The following is a 15,025-nucleotide window of genomic DNA, read 5'->3' on the forward strand; positions in this document are numbered from 1 at the left end:
TGTCAAACTCTTAACGCAGCATCATATCTCCCATTTCATCTTCATCTACATCCTCTTCCATTTCCATAATATTGTCCTCAAGTACATCGCCCTTGTATAGACCCTCTATATACTCCTTCCACCTTTCTGCTTTCCCTTCTTTGCTTAGAAGTGGGTTTCCATCTGAGCTCTTGATATTCATACAAGTGGCTCTCTTTTCTCCAAAAGTCTGTTTAATTTTCCTGTAGGCAGTATCTATCTTACCCCTAGTGAGATAAGCCTCTACATCCTTACATTTGTCCTCTAGCCATCCCTGCTTAGCCATTTTGCACTTCCTGTCGATCTCATTTTTGAGATGTTTGTATTCCTTTTTGCCTGCTTCATTTACTGCATTTTTATATTTTCTCCTTTCATCAATTAAATTCAATATTTCTTCTGTTCCCCAAGGACTTCTACTAGCCCTCATCTTTTTACCTACTTGATCCTCTGCTGCCTTCACTACTTCATCCGTCAGAGCTACCCATTCTTCTTCTACTGTATTTCTTTCCCCCATTCTTGTCAATTGTTCCCTTATGCTCTCCCTGAAACTCTGTACAACCTCTGGTTCATTTAGTTTATCCAGGTCCCATCTCTTTAAATTCCCACCTTTTTGCAGTTTCTTCAGTTTTAATCTACAGTTCATAGCCAATAGATTGTGGTCAGAGTCCACATCTGCCCCTGGAAATGTCTTACAATTTAAAACCAGGTTCCTAAATCTCTGTCTTACCATTATACAATCTATCTGATACCTTCTAGTATCTCCAGGATTCTTCCATGTATACAACCTTCTTTTATGATTCTTGAACCAAGTGTTAGCTATGATTAAGTTGATCTTATCTTGACTACACAAAATGGCAGCAGCTACCAAACATGTGACCACATCAGTCCCCCCCCCCACCCCCCCCACCACTTCTATTATCTAAGCCTGAATACTATCGTTCTAAAAACTCCTGTCCTTTCTGCCTCACTCTGTGTAACTTCAGTCTACATGAAGTGCATATAATAGAAAGAAACATTCCACATGGGAAAAATATATTAAAAAACAAAGATGCTGTGACTTACCAAACGAGAAAGCGCTGGTAGATAGACATAATAAAAAACACACAAACACACACACAAATTTCAAGCTTTCACAACCCACGGTTGCTACATCAGGAAAGAGGGAAGGAGAGGGAAAGACGAAAGGATATGGGTTTTAAGGGAGAGGTTAAGGAGTCATTCCAATCCCGTGAGCGGAAAGACTTACCTTAGGGGGAGAAAGGGGACAGGTATACACTCGCGCGCGCGCGCGCACACACACACACACACACACACACACACACACACACAAACACACACACACACACATATCCATTCGCACATATACAGACACAAGCAGACACATGTGTCTATCTACCAGCACTTTCTCGTTTGGTAAGTCACAGCAGCTTTGTTTTTTAATATGTATATTTTTAAAGTTATATAAAAAGAAAATGACAAAATCTCTTACATTATTTTGGTCAATTGTTATACTGCAGGATTTAGTACTTGTCAAATTATAAACTGAGTTAGTAACTTTTTACCAGTCATAATATCTTTGTACCATTTACTACTTTTATTTTGAGTGGCTGCTGCTACACCTACTTGGATTATTTTGTAACTAATTAACAGTATTATTACCTCTGTGGTTCCTAGTTAGTATTTCAGTTGTCTTTCCACCTTCTTACAGCCTCTCAAGTTTGTGATTATCCTCTAATAGCACTAGCTGTGAAGGGAGCTTCTAGTCACAGTGATTTAAACTGAATAATTCCAGGTCTATGCAAATATCTTGATATTTCAAAGTAATTGGTAAATAACAAAGAATTCTGGCATACCTAAATGTACCCAGAGCATTAGATATAGGCAAATACTATGTTTTTAAGGCTTGTCTAAAGATACCCTAAATGACAGCATCTCTTTGTACCAGTATAAAAATAGAAAATGGTTCAAATGGCTCTGAGCACTATGGGACTCAACTGCTGAGGTCATTAGTCCCCTAGAACTTAGAACTAGTTAAACCTAACTAACCTAAGGACATCACAAACATCCATGCCCGAGGCAGGATTCGAACCTGCGACCGTAGCGGTCTTGCGGTTCCAGACTACAGCGCCTTTAACCGCCGGATAAAAATAGAAATTTTACTCTAATACAGCATAGTTAGCATGCACTTTGCACTTTGTCAAGCACTCAGTAACTACAAATGTTCAAATGTGTGTGAATTCCTAAGTGACCAAACTGCTGATGTCATTGGTCCCTATCAGTAACTACAGACGTAAAATGTTACAATGTCTGTTGTGATGTGTAACTTATTTTGTGTCCAGTATTTTCAAAAAATGGAAAAAAGTTACCCAAATTGACTGTACACAAGCATTTAATTTTAACTTTAATTTTGTGAGGCAGCCTACAACAGTTGTAGTACAGTTGGTAAAGCAAACTGTAGTAAAATAAAATTTATTTCAAAACGTTGCCACTGAATACCATCATGAAATTAAGCATATTCATTAACAACTGACAAATTTTTTTCAACACAAGAAAATTTCCAGTTTTTAAATTTTAAAAAATTAAGAAAGCTTGTTTGGGAAAAATCTAGAATATTTATGCATATGGTCAAGTAGTAAACATTTTAAAACCTTACAAGAAACTAAAGGAAAAGGTACAAATCTAGGTCTGTAAGTCAAATAGTTTTGGAGATAGGGCCACTTTGAGGTTTCACGTGTTAAAATCACATAATTTTGGAACCTTTAATAATAATCAATAACTCTAAAAGTTCAAAAAACCTTCAATTTTGGATTTTATCTTATGGATTTTATCTTATCTTATTTTATCTTATAGTCTTGCAGTAGCGTTCTCACTTCCCGCGCACGGGGTCCCAGGTTCGATTCCCAGCGGGGTCAGGGATTTTCCTTGCCTCGAGGTGACTGGGTGTTGTATCATCTTCATCATCATCATTCATCCCCATTACGGTTGGAGGAAGGCAATGGCAAACCACCTCCGCTACGACCTTGCCTAGTCGGCGGTGCAGATCTCCTGCACCGTTCCCTACGCTCCTCGGAGTATAGGACCCCATCATCATCTTATTTTGATACGCAGAATAAAATGACAAAAATAACAAAATTCTAAATCATCAAGTTTCAATTTTTTATTTGTTGATTTCACACAGAATGAGCCAAGAGACATTCAGTAATTAGACAGACAAACATATATAGTGAAGGAAACACCTGATGCAAGGGACTGAAACTTTTGCATTAGCTAGCAATCTTGCAAAGTGTGTTAGTAATTTGCTTGATTAATATTTACGTAAACATAATATCTAAGGAATTAGTTATGATGGTGTGTCCACTTGAAGGAAGTACTTTTGAAGAGCAGAATTTTATGATACAAGTTCTACTTCCAGAAAGTAATTATCAAAAATATTGTCTTGGGTGAACAAATGATACAGCAATCATTGCATGAAATGTGCAAGTTTTTATGCAAGGTTGGAATGTTTAAAAGTGGCTAAAAAAACTGTGACTGTTAACCACCATCCCTTGTGTCCGGTAGCAATATCAGCCTCATACTAATCGACTAATCATCCTAGAACACCAACAAATTACAGTTGAACATTGCTGAAAATAAGTGTTGAAACAACTCATTCCATCATTCAAAACAAAATGAACTATCTAAGACTTGTCCACAGTTGTTTTATAGGGAGCTTACTTTTCATCAAAAAGAACAAAGATTTTGCATTGCACCAAGCTCAAAAATTGTTTCCTTAGTGATGGGACAAAAGCACAGAAGTTGGTGGGAATTATGCGGAAAAAAAGACAAAATATTTTATTGATTTAATAAAGCATTTCTGTTGCACAGTTATCCTTCCGTTTAGTACTTGAATGGTCCTTGTATGTGTCTGTATACCTCCAACCCTAGATGCATGACCTTGTATCACAGAACACTACCTCATATAAAATCCTCATTCCTAATGCACTTGGCTAGCCACATTCTAAGTTATAATTATTTCTCCTTGGGAGGTCAAATCTAAACAATACCTGCACAAAAGTCATACATGCATGGGATCCTCCTATGCCAACCTTCTTAATGGAACAAGTAGTGTAATTCATGCCACTCACGTGTAATCTTAACATCTCATCTGGTTCATATTCACTGATGACATTTTCAGAACCTGGATACATTACAAAAATCCTCTCCGTCTTCCCTGCTGAACTTCTTCAGAGATAAATAGCAACCAACAATGGGTATTGACACCAGGTAGATATTAATCTCTGCCAGCAAGAGCTGACATTTGCCACCTGCTCAGAACAGCAGGCAACACTCACGCCATATCACAAGGGCAGATCAGGTGACTGTAAGCTGTCCTACTTAAGCTTGGCCCATGTGCTTCATGAAACCATAACAGTGTCTAACTTAAACCCAGCCAACCACCTTGCCTATGGATCCTACAACAACTCACCTGCCTCATCAGACTCTGGACTGGAATACCCAATGGACTTGGTGCACTTCATCACTACACCAACTTTCACCTGCCCACAGTCTCTTCTGGTATGCCACAAGTGTGTCGTGCAATAACATCCACAAAAATCTGCACATTCCATGGATCTGGTTATAAGCCCGTTCAATGATTTTACTTTTTGTACTGTATAAAGTACAAAACTGTATTGGAGGATGGAATAACCTATTCTTAAACACACCCCTTCTAGTCCATCTCAGATCATTGAGCTCTCTCGAATATGGTTTCATGAAAACCTCAACCAAATCAAATTCATTAACCACCACACCAGTAGGTACTTTCTGACAACTATTGCCTGTACCACATCAAAGCCCCATCCCCATTGCCTTGGAGCCACATCTCCATCAGAAAGGAGAAGTTGTTCAAATGTACTAATAATATTCCCAGAATCTTCACAGCGAATCAGTATCTCGCCATCCATAAACAGTTATCCAGTGCAAGTTTTTCCACAGTTCTGATACACTTTCCTGACATGCACTACTTTTCTCACCCAATATTATCCATGTCTCAAAAACTCAATCACATACTTTACCAGGGCTTTAACTATCTCTCTTCATGCTAATTTCCCCAAAATTCTAGCCTTAGACCTCAAAACAATGAACCATTATCCACCAAATGTGTACAACAGCAAAGTTAATTCTTATGAAACTTTTCCTCCCAACCCCATGGGTCGTTTCACTGGGGATAACCAAGATGCAAGGGTTGTCTTATACAAACATTCACTAGCTCCTACTGCTGTCCTGCCTCAAGGGTTTTTTATTCTATCAGAGATATGTTAGCCGTGTCATCTATCAGATGTACTGAAAAATTTTTGTGTATTTTTTAGTATAGAAATGATGATCAACCAGCTACCTGCCCACTTCAACAATCTCTGCCAAACTGTAGCTAATGGCAAACTTAACCCTTTGGTTGCTGAAAATATGGACCATCCCTACACTAATGATGTCAACTCCCATTTTAATACCCATGTCATATTTATCCTCTCCTCCAGCACTACCGCCTCTGACTGGCCCAGGTGGTAATTGTGCTCCAGCATACACTCTGTTCCCACAATTCTATATGATTTGAGACTCTGCTATTCCCCTACACAGTCCCTTGTCCCACAAACTGCTGTCGCTTTTAACCCCCTCCGTCCAATCTTCTCTAATATTTACATTACACTATAGGCTATTTCTTTTTACTCTCACTTTCAGTTTTGTTATCACCAATAATTCATAGTACCACCTCTGCTGCTTAGAGCCACTGGTTTCCCCCAATTTCTATCTTATAATATTTTCTTATATCTTCTTTGGCCCACTCAAACTCACTGTTACACTACTTTCCACTCACTCCTCGTTCATCCTTATAGTATTTCATCAACAGCCAGTACTGCCAGCTCCACACATGTGGTGGCTGCCTGTTATTTGTGTGTGTGTGTGTGGGGGGGGGGGGGAGGAGGGGGGGGGAGGAAGGGTGTAGAGAAGGGAGGGCATGTGGGTGTGTAATAAATGAGGAAAAAGAAGAAAGTTTGAGAGCTAGTACCAATCTGATGGTTATATTGTCTATACATTGGCCACATTTCACAATGTGTCAGCACATTGCTACTTGTTTCCCCTGTGAAAATAAATGTTTAAAGTGACAGACAATGAGAATTTATGATTATTATAAAGTAGATGATGTAGTCGAGTGATATGTGATAAAGTCTTGAATTCCATTTATTCTGGAAACTAAATTTACACCAGTTGATAAATTGTGGAAAAAAATCTTGTAGCTATGTTTTATGTGCCATAAGAGAATCATTTGTTATTTTTGTACCTGGATAGCTTTCACTTTTCATGAAACTTAATTATCAATGTTCTAAACAAAGGCCCTGACTTTATACAGAAATATAAAGATAACCGATTATGAATGAAAAGAACTTACAGCACAGGCACCTGTTCTTCTTGTGGTCTTAAAAGTCCAAGACTTTTTACAGTGTACACTTTTTTAGTGTGGACAGATTGAATTTCATCCCCTATCTTTAGGCTTCCATCTCTTATGTACATCAAAATTATTGTTCCTCTGTACCTATCATACCAGCTGTCATATATCAGTGCTCTAAATGGAGCTTTTCTGTCCACTTTTGGAGGTGGTACTCTTTCTATAACAGCATGAATTAGTTCTTTGACACCAGTGCCAAACTTTGCAGACACCTGAAAAACAAGAGAGACATGATAATACCATACTTCAACAGTTTGATGCTCGCACTTGGTTCACTGCATTGTATCCGTACTTTGTGTACACTTTCCTTGTGCCTTTAGTTCAATAAATGTAACATGCACCATGTCACAGCAATGGTGATGAATCAACTCAAAACATGGATGTCATGGGCAAGGCAATTACTGGAATTCCAGTAGAAGTAGATGACTGCTTTAGAAGAATGTCAACACCACCACCACCACCACCACCACCACCACCACCACCACCAACAACAACAACAACAGCTCAAGAGGGGTGAGACAACAGCTAACTGTTTTGCAACAAATGTTAGCAGTGTCATCACCTACATCCTCAATAACACCTATAGTTCCACAAATCCTGCCATTTCAGGGTAGCACTGATGACTAGGAAATGTACCTGCATCCACTACAACAAAATTTTGGCACTTTCAAGTTAAGTGATGCTGATCTTCGTAAATCATTCTAGTTCTCTTAGTCATCAGAGGACATAGTGTGTCTTCTAAGGTAATTAAACCCCCCTGATGACCCTGTGAGTTATCATTCTCCATGATCTATGGGACTGCTTTCAGATCAATATATTTACAAATCACCCACACTTTTTTGGATTAGAATCTCAGTGGTATTATTATTACAATCTAAATTGTATTGTGACTGGGTGTCAGGTCTTAAAGGTTTGAGTGTAGTGTTTGCAATTTTGTATGTGTAAATTAACAATGTAAATAACTGTATGTTGATTTCCTAATCATACATTGGGTTATTTGCTACGTACCTGACAAAAAGGTGCATACTCAGACACGCATTTTCGGATCAGTCTTTGGAGGAAGTTCTCAGATTGTGCAAAGATTCAAATTTTTGCAATAGACTGAAAAGCACTGGAAAACACAATCCAAAGTTTATGCACTGTGCATGATTACAAAATAGACAAACAACTTCCATCATGTGTTGCTCAGATTCAGAATTTTTCTCTGGCAATTCTAATCACAGTTCAGTGACACATACTCACCAAGTTTTGCTATTGTTTTGTTGTGAGTGTTATGTATGGCTCCCAACCACCCACACCATCAGCATACTACATGGTTTGAAATCTGTTTCAACGGTGAGAAACGTGGTCATATTAGGAAGTATTCATAATCCTTGTACTTCTTTTGTGTCCAAGAAGCTGTACAATAGTGATTCAGTACACAAAACCAAAATTTTAGTAAACCCTTAAATGGGCAATTCACAGAAACTATTAACATATTTATAAATACTAGACAAAATAAAAGTATTTCAAGTGGACACATGATCTTCTGCATCACTTACCAATCAGAATTCGTACATAGCTATTGGATACCTCCATTATAACCATTTGTTATGGAAATTATGATATGTAGTGGGCATGAATTATGAGTAAGAGGAATATGTCAAGCTGACGTTCCATGTATGAATGTGGCTACACAAATTTCCATTTTGTCTTAGCTTACTGAACACCGACAATATTTTTGGGCTAAATGTTTTCAATTAACAAGAAAATCCAGATAGTGAGCTATGACAACTGTGTGAAGTGGAGTCTTCATAGTAACATGTCAAAGACTTTGATAAGAAATATATCCACCTTTCTTTAGACAAAGCATCAGAAGTTTGAAAAACATATTATATGATTTCAATCAAGTTATCTATGAAATACTTCCTTTTTTTCTTATTTTTCAGTGTAGAATCATCCTCTGGGTATGTTGTCAGTAATTATCTGAGCCCTACCAACTGTAGTCGACAGCTTGCAAAGCACTATTGTACAAGCCCATTTGATTGTTTGTTGTGAGCAACGAAGTTCTGCAGAGTCGAGAGAACTCTGCAGACCAGTAAAATCCTAGAACAAGTCTGATGTAGATAGTATGAAAGAAATAATGCTTATGAAACCTTTGTCCAAGGCACTATAAATTAAAAAGTGCTGTTCTCAGATTTGCTGTTTGTAGTATTGCAACACCTACAAAAAGATGTCAATGAGACACACCATTGGTACAGTGAACAGGCAATGAGAGAGTTATTATTATAAAAAACAAAATTAGTGCAAATAGATAGTAAAACATTGTAGGTACTAAACTGGAATAATAATAATAATAATAATAATAACAATAATAATAGGTTATAGAACCTTCAAAAGCAAGGCTGCATAGGCCAAGTAAACCATCCAACACCTAGGCACAGCAATTATTGTAATTTTATTCATGTTGTATCTTGTGTACTCCCCATCATTCTACATCTACATCTACACCATTCACCAACTAACAGGATATATTGTCAACAGGAAGATTTTGGGCTTGGTTATAGACTTTTATCTCCCCTAAGAGCCAAGTTTCTTCTCTTTATTTTCAGTGTGCAAATAGAGTACACAATGGAGAATGTAAATGAGGTAATCAATCCAGAAAATAAAAAGACCTGGAACAGATGCATTCCTGGGAGGAACTAGAAGATATCTTCTCAAAGGTACCCGACAAACACATGTGATGTACCTTTTGCATTTCTTGCTTTTATGTTTTTGTTTTCTTCAAAGGCAAAGAGAAAAGGTGAAGTGGTAGCCTAGCATAGATCCTGCACCTAGCGGCATGTATTTTGTTAAAAAAACATAAGATGTTTTTTCTGTGTTCCTTGGTAAGGACTCGTTCTCTGTTAATGAACAAAGGTAGACGTACGTTATTTTAGGGCGTAATTGGCAGTAGCCATTTTGGTTGAGAGAATGAGTAAAAAGTCTGTACTTTTTATAGAATATGACATCATTTTACCAGCTAAGTTGTATGAGTCATTATCCCAAGTAGTACTGTAATACACAGGGTGCCCCATTTATCTTGACCACTCTAAATAACTGTTTGTCAAGATGTAAATTACAAAATGTTTCAAGCAAATGTTCTTTAGCCGTCAGGGGGACATCAATCAGCATGATTGCCTTTGTCGTAGCCTTTTTTTTTTTAATGAAGATATGAACAGTGGTATGACATTTTTTAAATAGCACCCTGTATTTTTTATTCAGTAATTCATTTCCTCTCCTACAGACCTATTCAAAAATGTATCACAGTATACCATTCACTGAAACACAACGTTATTAATTACATAACACAACACTGACGTCCAATGTTTTTGACGACAAGAATGTGTGAAATTAGATTGGAACCTTCCCTCTTCTCTTATACGAGTCAACTTACTTAGTGTATACAGCCGATCTTCTTCTCTGGATAGCCAGCTTCTGGAATCTCTATAAACTTCTTATCTGAAGAATGATGCTAGTTACAGGAACCTTAAAGACTCTCTCACCACTTGGGAAATAATTCGGTACTCAAAGAATACTTTTCAATAACTATTGGTATATTTGAGCTACATAAGAACAAAATTCACACTTCGCATGTAAACATTTAACTTCTCTCAAGTAACTTGTATCCTCTCACATTAGAAACAGATTTAAGTCCATTTATAAAAGAGTTGGCTTAACAACGATGCCCCTACTACAAACATATCGTAAAATATGTCTTGCCTCCAACAAGTCCAAGATAAGAGTTTTTTCACAATTCAGAATCTTAATTGTTCTTTTGTCACAAACAATAGTCACAATTACAAACCAGCACAGACTAACACAGAAGTTCCTTGGTGCTGCCATGTGCTTTCATTACGACTTCCATGGGCCGACCACAAGTACTTATCGGTGCCGTTCGACTGTCGTGTCTACTGTCTTCTCACAATAAACTTCGGACCTGCACACACAGACAGGTGAGGCACAGTATATAGGGTTCCTTTCTCTCACTCACATCTAAAATATCGTGTGTTTGAGACGGTGGAAGGCCAAGTGATTCTAGAATTTGCGCAGAAATTCTCGAAACACTGCAGACGTTGACGCTCCCAGCGCGTAGTGCAGGTACTTGGGGTAATGGAACACATCCACATGGTGACGTTGACAGAGGACAAATGTAACCATAAGTACAATGCACACCCGTCATTCCATCAACCACATTCAGTTGAAGAGTTGTGTGAGTAGAATGTACACCAACGAAGAGAAGGTAGAAATGCTACTCATTTATGAGGAATGTAAGTTAGCAGAACAGTAACTGCAATACTGTTTTCTTATGTACAGGTACATTTAGTACAGTAGTTTAGTTCTTTTAAATATTGTTTTGTAGAGTAGGCATACAGTAAAGGCTGTCCTTCCTACAAACTGCATTGACATGTTTCTTTTATTGTTGTTGTTGAAGGTAGGCAAAATGCTACGCAGGCAGTAGAACTGTACACAGAGCGATATTCTGTCAAGAACCCACCTTCCCGACGGATGTTTTCTGGTCTTGTTGTGATGCTTCAGGAAACGGAAAGTTTCAACCCACAACAATGCAATCTTTGTAGCACTCGCACAGACAAAGTTACTTTTATCACTTCCGTTGCTTTGAATCCACATGTGAGCACATAACAGCTTGAACACAAGACTGGCATTCCTAAAACTAGTGTAAATCATACTCTTACATGTCACCAGTTCCATCCTTACCATGTACACCTACATCAAGAATTGCATGGGAACGATTTCCAGAATCGTGTACAGTTCTGTCAGTGGGTACAGCAGCAAATCCTCACCAACCTGAACTTCTTCTCCAATGTTCTATTTACTGATGAATGTTCCTTCTCAAACAAAGGACAGGTAAATGCAAGGAACATGCATTATTGGTCCGGCAACAACCCACGTTGGCTTAAACAGGTGGAACATCAGTGTCAATGGAGAGTTAACCATCTGGTGTGGGATGCTTGGTACTACAATTATTGGCCCTTATTTCATCAATGGAAGTCGAAGCAGTACAGTGTATGCCAGCTTCCTCAGACGAATTCTACCTCCTCCTCTGGATGAAGTGCCGCTAAGAACCAGAATGCTTATGTGGTATCAACACGATGGGTGTCCAGCACATAATGCCTTGTGTGCAAGTTGTGTTCTGAACCGAAGGTATCCCACCAGATGGGTTGGTCGAGGAGAAACAGTTACTTGACCTGCTATGTCATGTCTCCTGACTTAAATCCTCTGGACTTTTTTCTTTGGGGATGCATTAAAGACGTTGTCTATTGCGATATTCCAACAACTCCAGAGGATGTGCAGGAACGTATCATGCTTGCTTGTAATTCTCTTCAGCAGGCAACACTGGAAGCAGTAAATAATTCTTTCATTCAATGTGTCCAGGGTCACCACTTTGAGCACTTTGAATGTTCTACTCCTGGGCAATGGTACAGGAGAGTCGAAGTCAATTTTGTGTTATGTTTTTACTTGATTTTCATTTGTTTTCTGACAACTCCAGCAACAGGATGAGATGGTGATTCTGGGCTCAAAGTCAATGTTGTGTTATGTAATTAATAACGTTGTGTTTTTGTGAATGGAACACTGTGATACATTTCTGAATAGGTCTTTAGGAGAGGAAATGAATTACTGAATAAAAAATATAGGGTGCCATTTAAAAAAGTGATGCTGCTCTTCATCTCTTTGTAAAAAACAAAGCTACAACGAAGGCATTCATGCTGATTGATGTCCCCCTGATGGCTACAGAACATTTGCTTGAAACATTTTGTAATTTGCATCTGGACAAACAGTTATTTAGGGTGGTCAAGATAAATGGGACACCCTGTATAAAAATCCAAGAAGCCCACCTGTGTACTTCGGAGTTATCACAAAGATCCAATTACAATATCATGGACACGGTCAAGATTTTGTAGGTGGATATGGCGAACGGACATAGTATTATTGATTGGTAAGCATAAATCTACAACAAGAGAAAAACTATTTCGTCTCTGTAGAACTACACTACTGGCCACCGTAAATGCAACACCCTGAAGGAAGCATCCGAATCAAGTGAAATTTACACCATGGGTTTGCAGCGATGAGATATGCAACTGATTAGAATTTCAGCGCAGACGCACATCACGCGCAGCTGTGGCGCCACCTCATAGCGCCATTTAAGGCTTGGCGATTTCGACGAGTGTACGTTCCGCACTTGTGTTTACCTTGTGGTTGTTTCACAAGACGATCAGTTATGCCTCGTAGACAACAGCGAACATCTTTTGATCAAGTATCCGAGTTCGACAGAGGAAGGATAGTGGCTTACCGTGATTGTGGATTATCATACAGAGAAATCGCTAGTCGTGTTGGACGAAACCAAACAACTGTAATGCGGATATGTGACCGTTGGATGCAGGAGGGTACGACGGACCAACGTAATTAATCGCATTCACCTCGGTGCACCACTGCAGGTGCTGCTAGGCAAATTGTGCACATGGCAGTGACGGATCGCTCAGTGACATCCCGAACCATAGCACAGCACATTGCGTCTGTAACGCATCATCCAGTGTCTGCGCGTACCATTCGACGCCATTTACAGCAGAGTGGTCTGTCCGCAAGACGTCCATTGCTTCATCTACCATTGACGCAGAACCACAGACGTCTCCGTCGCCAATGGTGTGATGACAGACGGATGTGGACAGCAGAATGGAATGACGTTGTCTTTACTGACGAGGCACGCTTCTGTCTGTAGCACCACGATGGTCGGATTCGAGTGTGGAGACACCGTGGAGAGAGGATGATGGACAGCTGCATTATGCACCGCCACACTGGTCTTGCACCGGGTATTATGGTATGGGGCGGTATTGGATATTACTCTCGCACGCCTCTAGTACGCATTGCCAGTACTTTAAATAGCCGGCACTACATATCCGAGGTGCTGGAGCCAGTTGTCCTTCCTTACCTTCAGGGCTCGGCCACAGCCATATTTCAACAGGATAATGCGCGATCACACGTGGCACGCATTGTCCAAAGGTTCTTCGTCAATAACCAGATTGAATTGCTTCCCTGGCCGGCTCGCTCTCCGGATCTTTCGCTGATAGAAAACATGTGGTCTATGGTTGCTCAACGAGTGACCCAGATTACATCCCCGGCTACCACACCAGATGATCTTTGGCAACGTGTGGAAGCTGCTTGGGCTGCTGTACCCCAGGAACACATCCAACGTCTCTTTGACTCAATGCCGAGACGTGTGGCAGCGGTGATCTCCAACAATGGCGGCTACTCTGGCTACTGATTCTGGCAGGAACCACATGTCACAGACGTCTGTAAACGTAATCATTTGATACTTGGTCAACATGTTATCTACAACATAAATGCTGTTGTGCTACCTCTTGTCTTTCTTGGTGTTGCATTTACGGTGGCCAGCAGTGTAATATGAAAAGTTACTTTATCCATTTACAAGCATTGCCCAGCTTATTGTGCTTGCCTGACATGCTTGCCCGACACGCTGAAAAATTAATCTCATTATTTCCATATATCTAAACATTTATTACATATTTTTTATTATATTATAAAGTGGCAACAAGTGACAGGCACAATACGTAATGGGCAAAACTATGAGTACTAGTATTGTTAGGACAATGAATATATATGTATGTTAATAATTTCTTTATGTTCCGTGTACTCTGATGACATGACGGAGATGATGATGTATCACTGGAAAAATATTAACTGAAAGTAAAAGAAATAATAAATAAATTACAAGGAAGAAGACAACAATATCAAGAGTGGACAACTAAAATTACAGTACAGTTACAAAACAACAATAAGGTAGGACCGCGCAATGCATGTAGACAATGCGTTTCTAGTAGACTTTTTAGAAAATCCAAGCACCTATTTCCTGAAATCCAGAACCTAAAGCTCCAGGAATAGCAATCAAGTAGAGAGAATGACATTTCTTTATCAGTACAAAAAGCATAATGAGTGAAAAACAATTGAGATTACAATTACATATAACCGTATATGCATTCTGTCACGCGTGAAATAGTGCAGAAGTAAAATCCAAACAGAGAAAATATTAATTTTGGTGACTGCAGAGGTGTAAAGATTTCTATAATGGCTGGACAAAACAATAAGGAAATGTAATTTCAAAATCAAAATGCCAATGTAGTAGACTTGCATTTGCAAAACATAACAACGATTGGTTTGGAACTATCAAGCAGTGATTATTTGGATGCTGGGCGCAACGTGCCATTGTTGCATTCAACATCCATGAATACAGAACATTTCATTACAAGTAATATGTTGATTGCAGTAGACGAAATTAATGACACCTCAAGGCAAAGAAATATTTTAAAGGAAAGTAGTACACATAGTACAGACACAGATGCTGACAGGCATGGGCCAGAAGTGACTAGGGAAGATATGCAAGCCTCATTTTGAGCCTTAATAGGGATACAAACAGACATTATTACAATGAAAACAGACATAAGTTCAAAAATGTCAGATTTAGAGACCAAT

The 15,025-nt window shown here is 39.0% G+C and overlaps 1 protein-coding gene across 4 annotated transcripts in view; it reads right to left on the reverse strand.

The window, feature by feature from the left end:
* The window catches only part of LOC126253131 (translation factor GUF1 homolog, mitochondrial), a 159,577-nt gene that overhangs the window by 118,981 nt on the left and 25,571 nt on the right, over positions 1–15,025 (reverse strand). For all 4 annotated transcript variants that reach the window (XM_049954265.1, XM_049954268.1, XM_049954266.1 and 1 more), the window contains exon 3: positions 6,443–6,711. In XM_049954265.1, the coding sequence (XP_049810222.1) occupies positions 6,443–6,711 (269 nt within the window). The remainder of the gene's footprint in view (positions 1–6,442; positions 6,712–15,025) is intronic.

This window comes from Schistocerca nitens, chromosome 4 (genome assembly GCF_023898315.1).
Source record: "Schistocerca nitens isolate TAMUIC-IGC-003100 chromosome 4, iqSchNite1.1, whole genome shotgun sequence".
NCBI lineage: Eukaryota > Metazoa > Arthropoda > Insecta > Orthoptera > Acrididae > Schistocerca > Schistocerca nitens.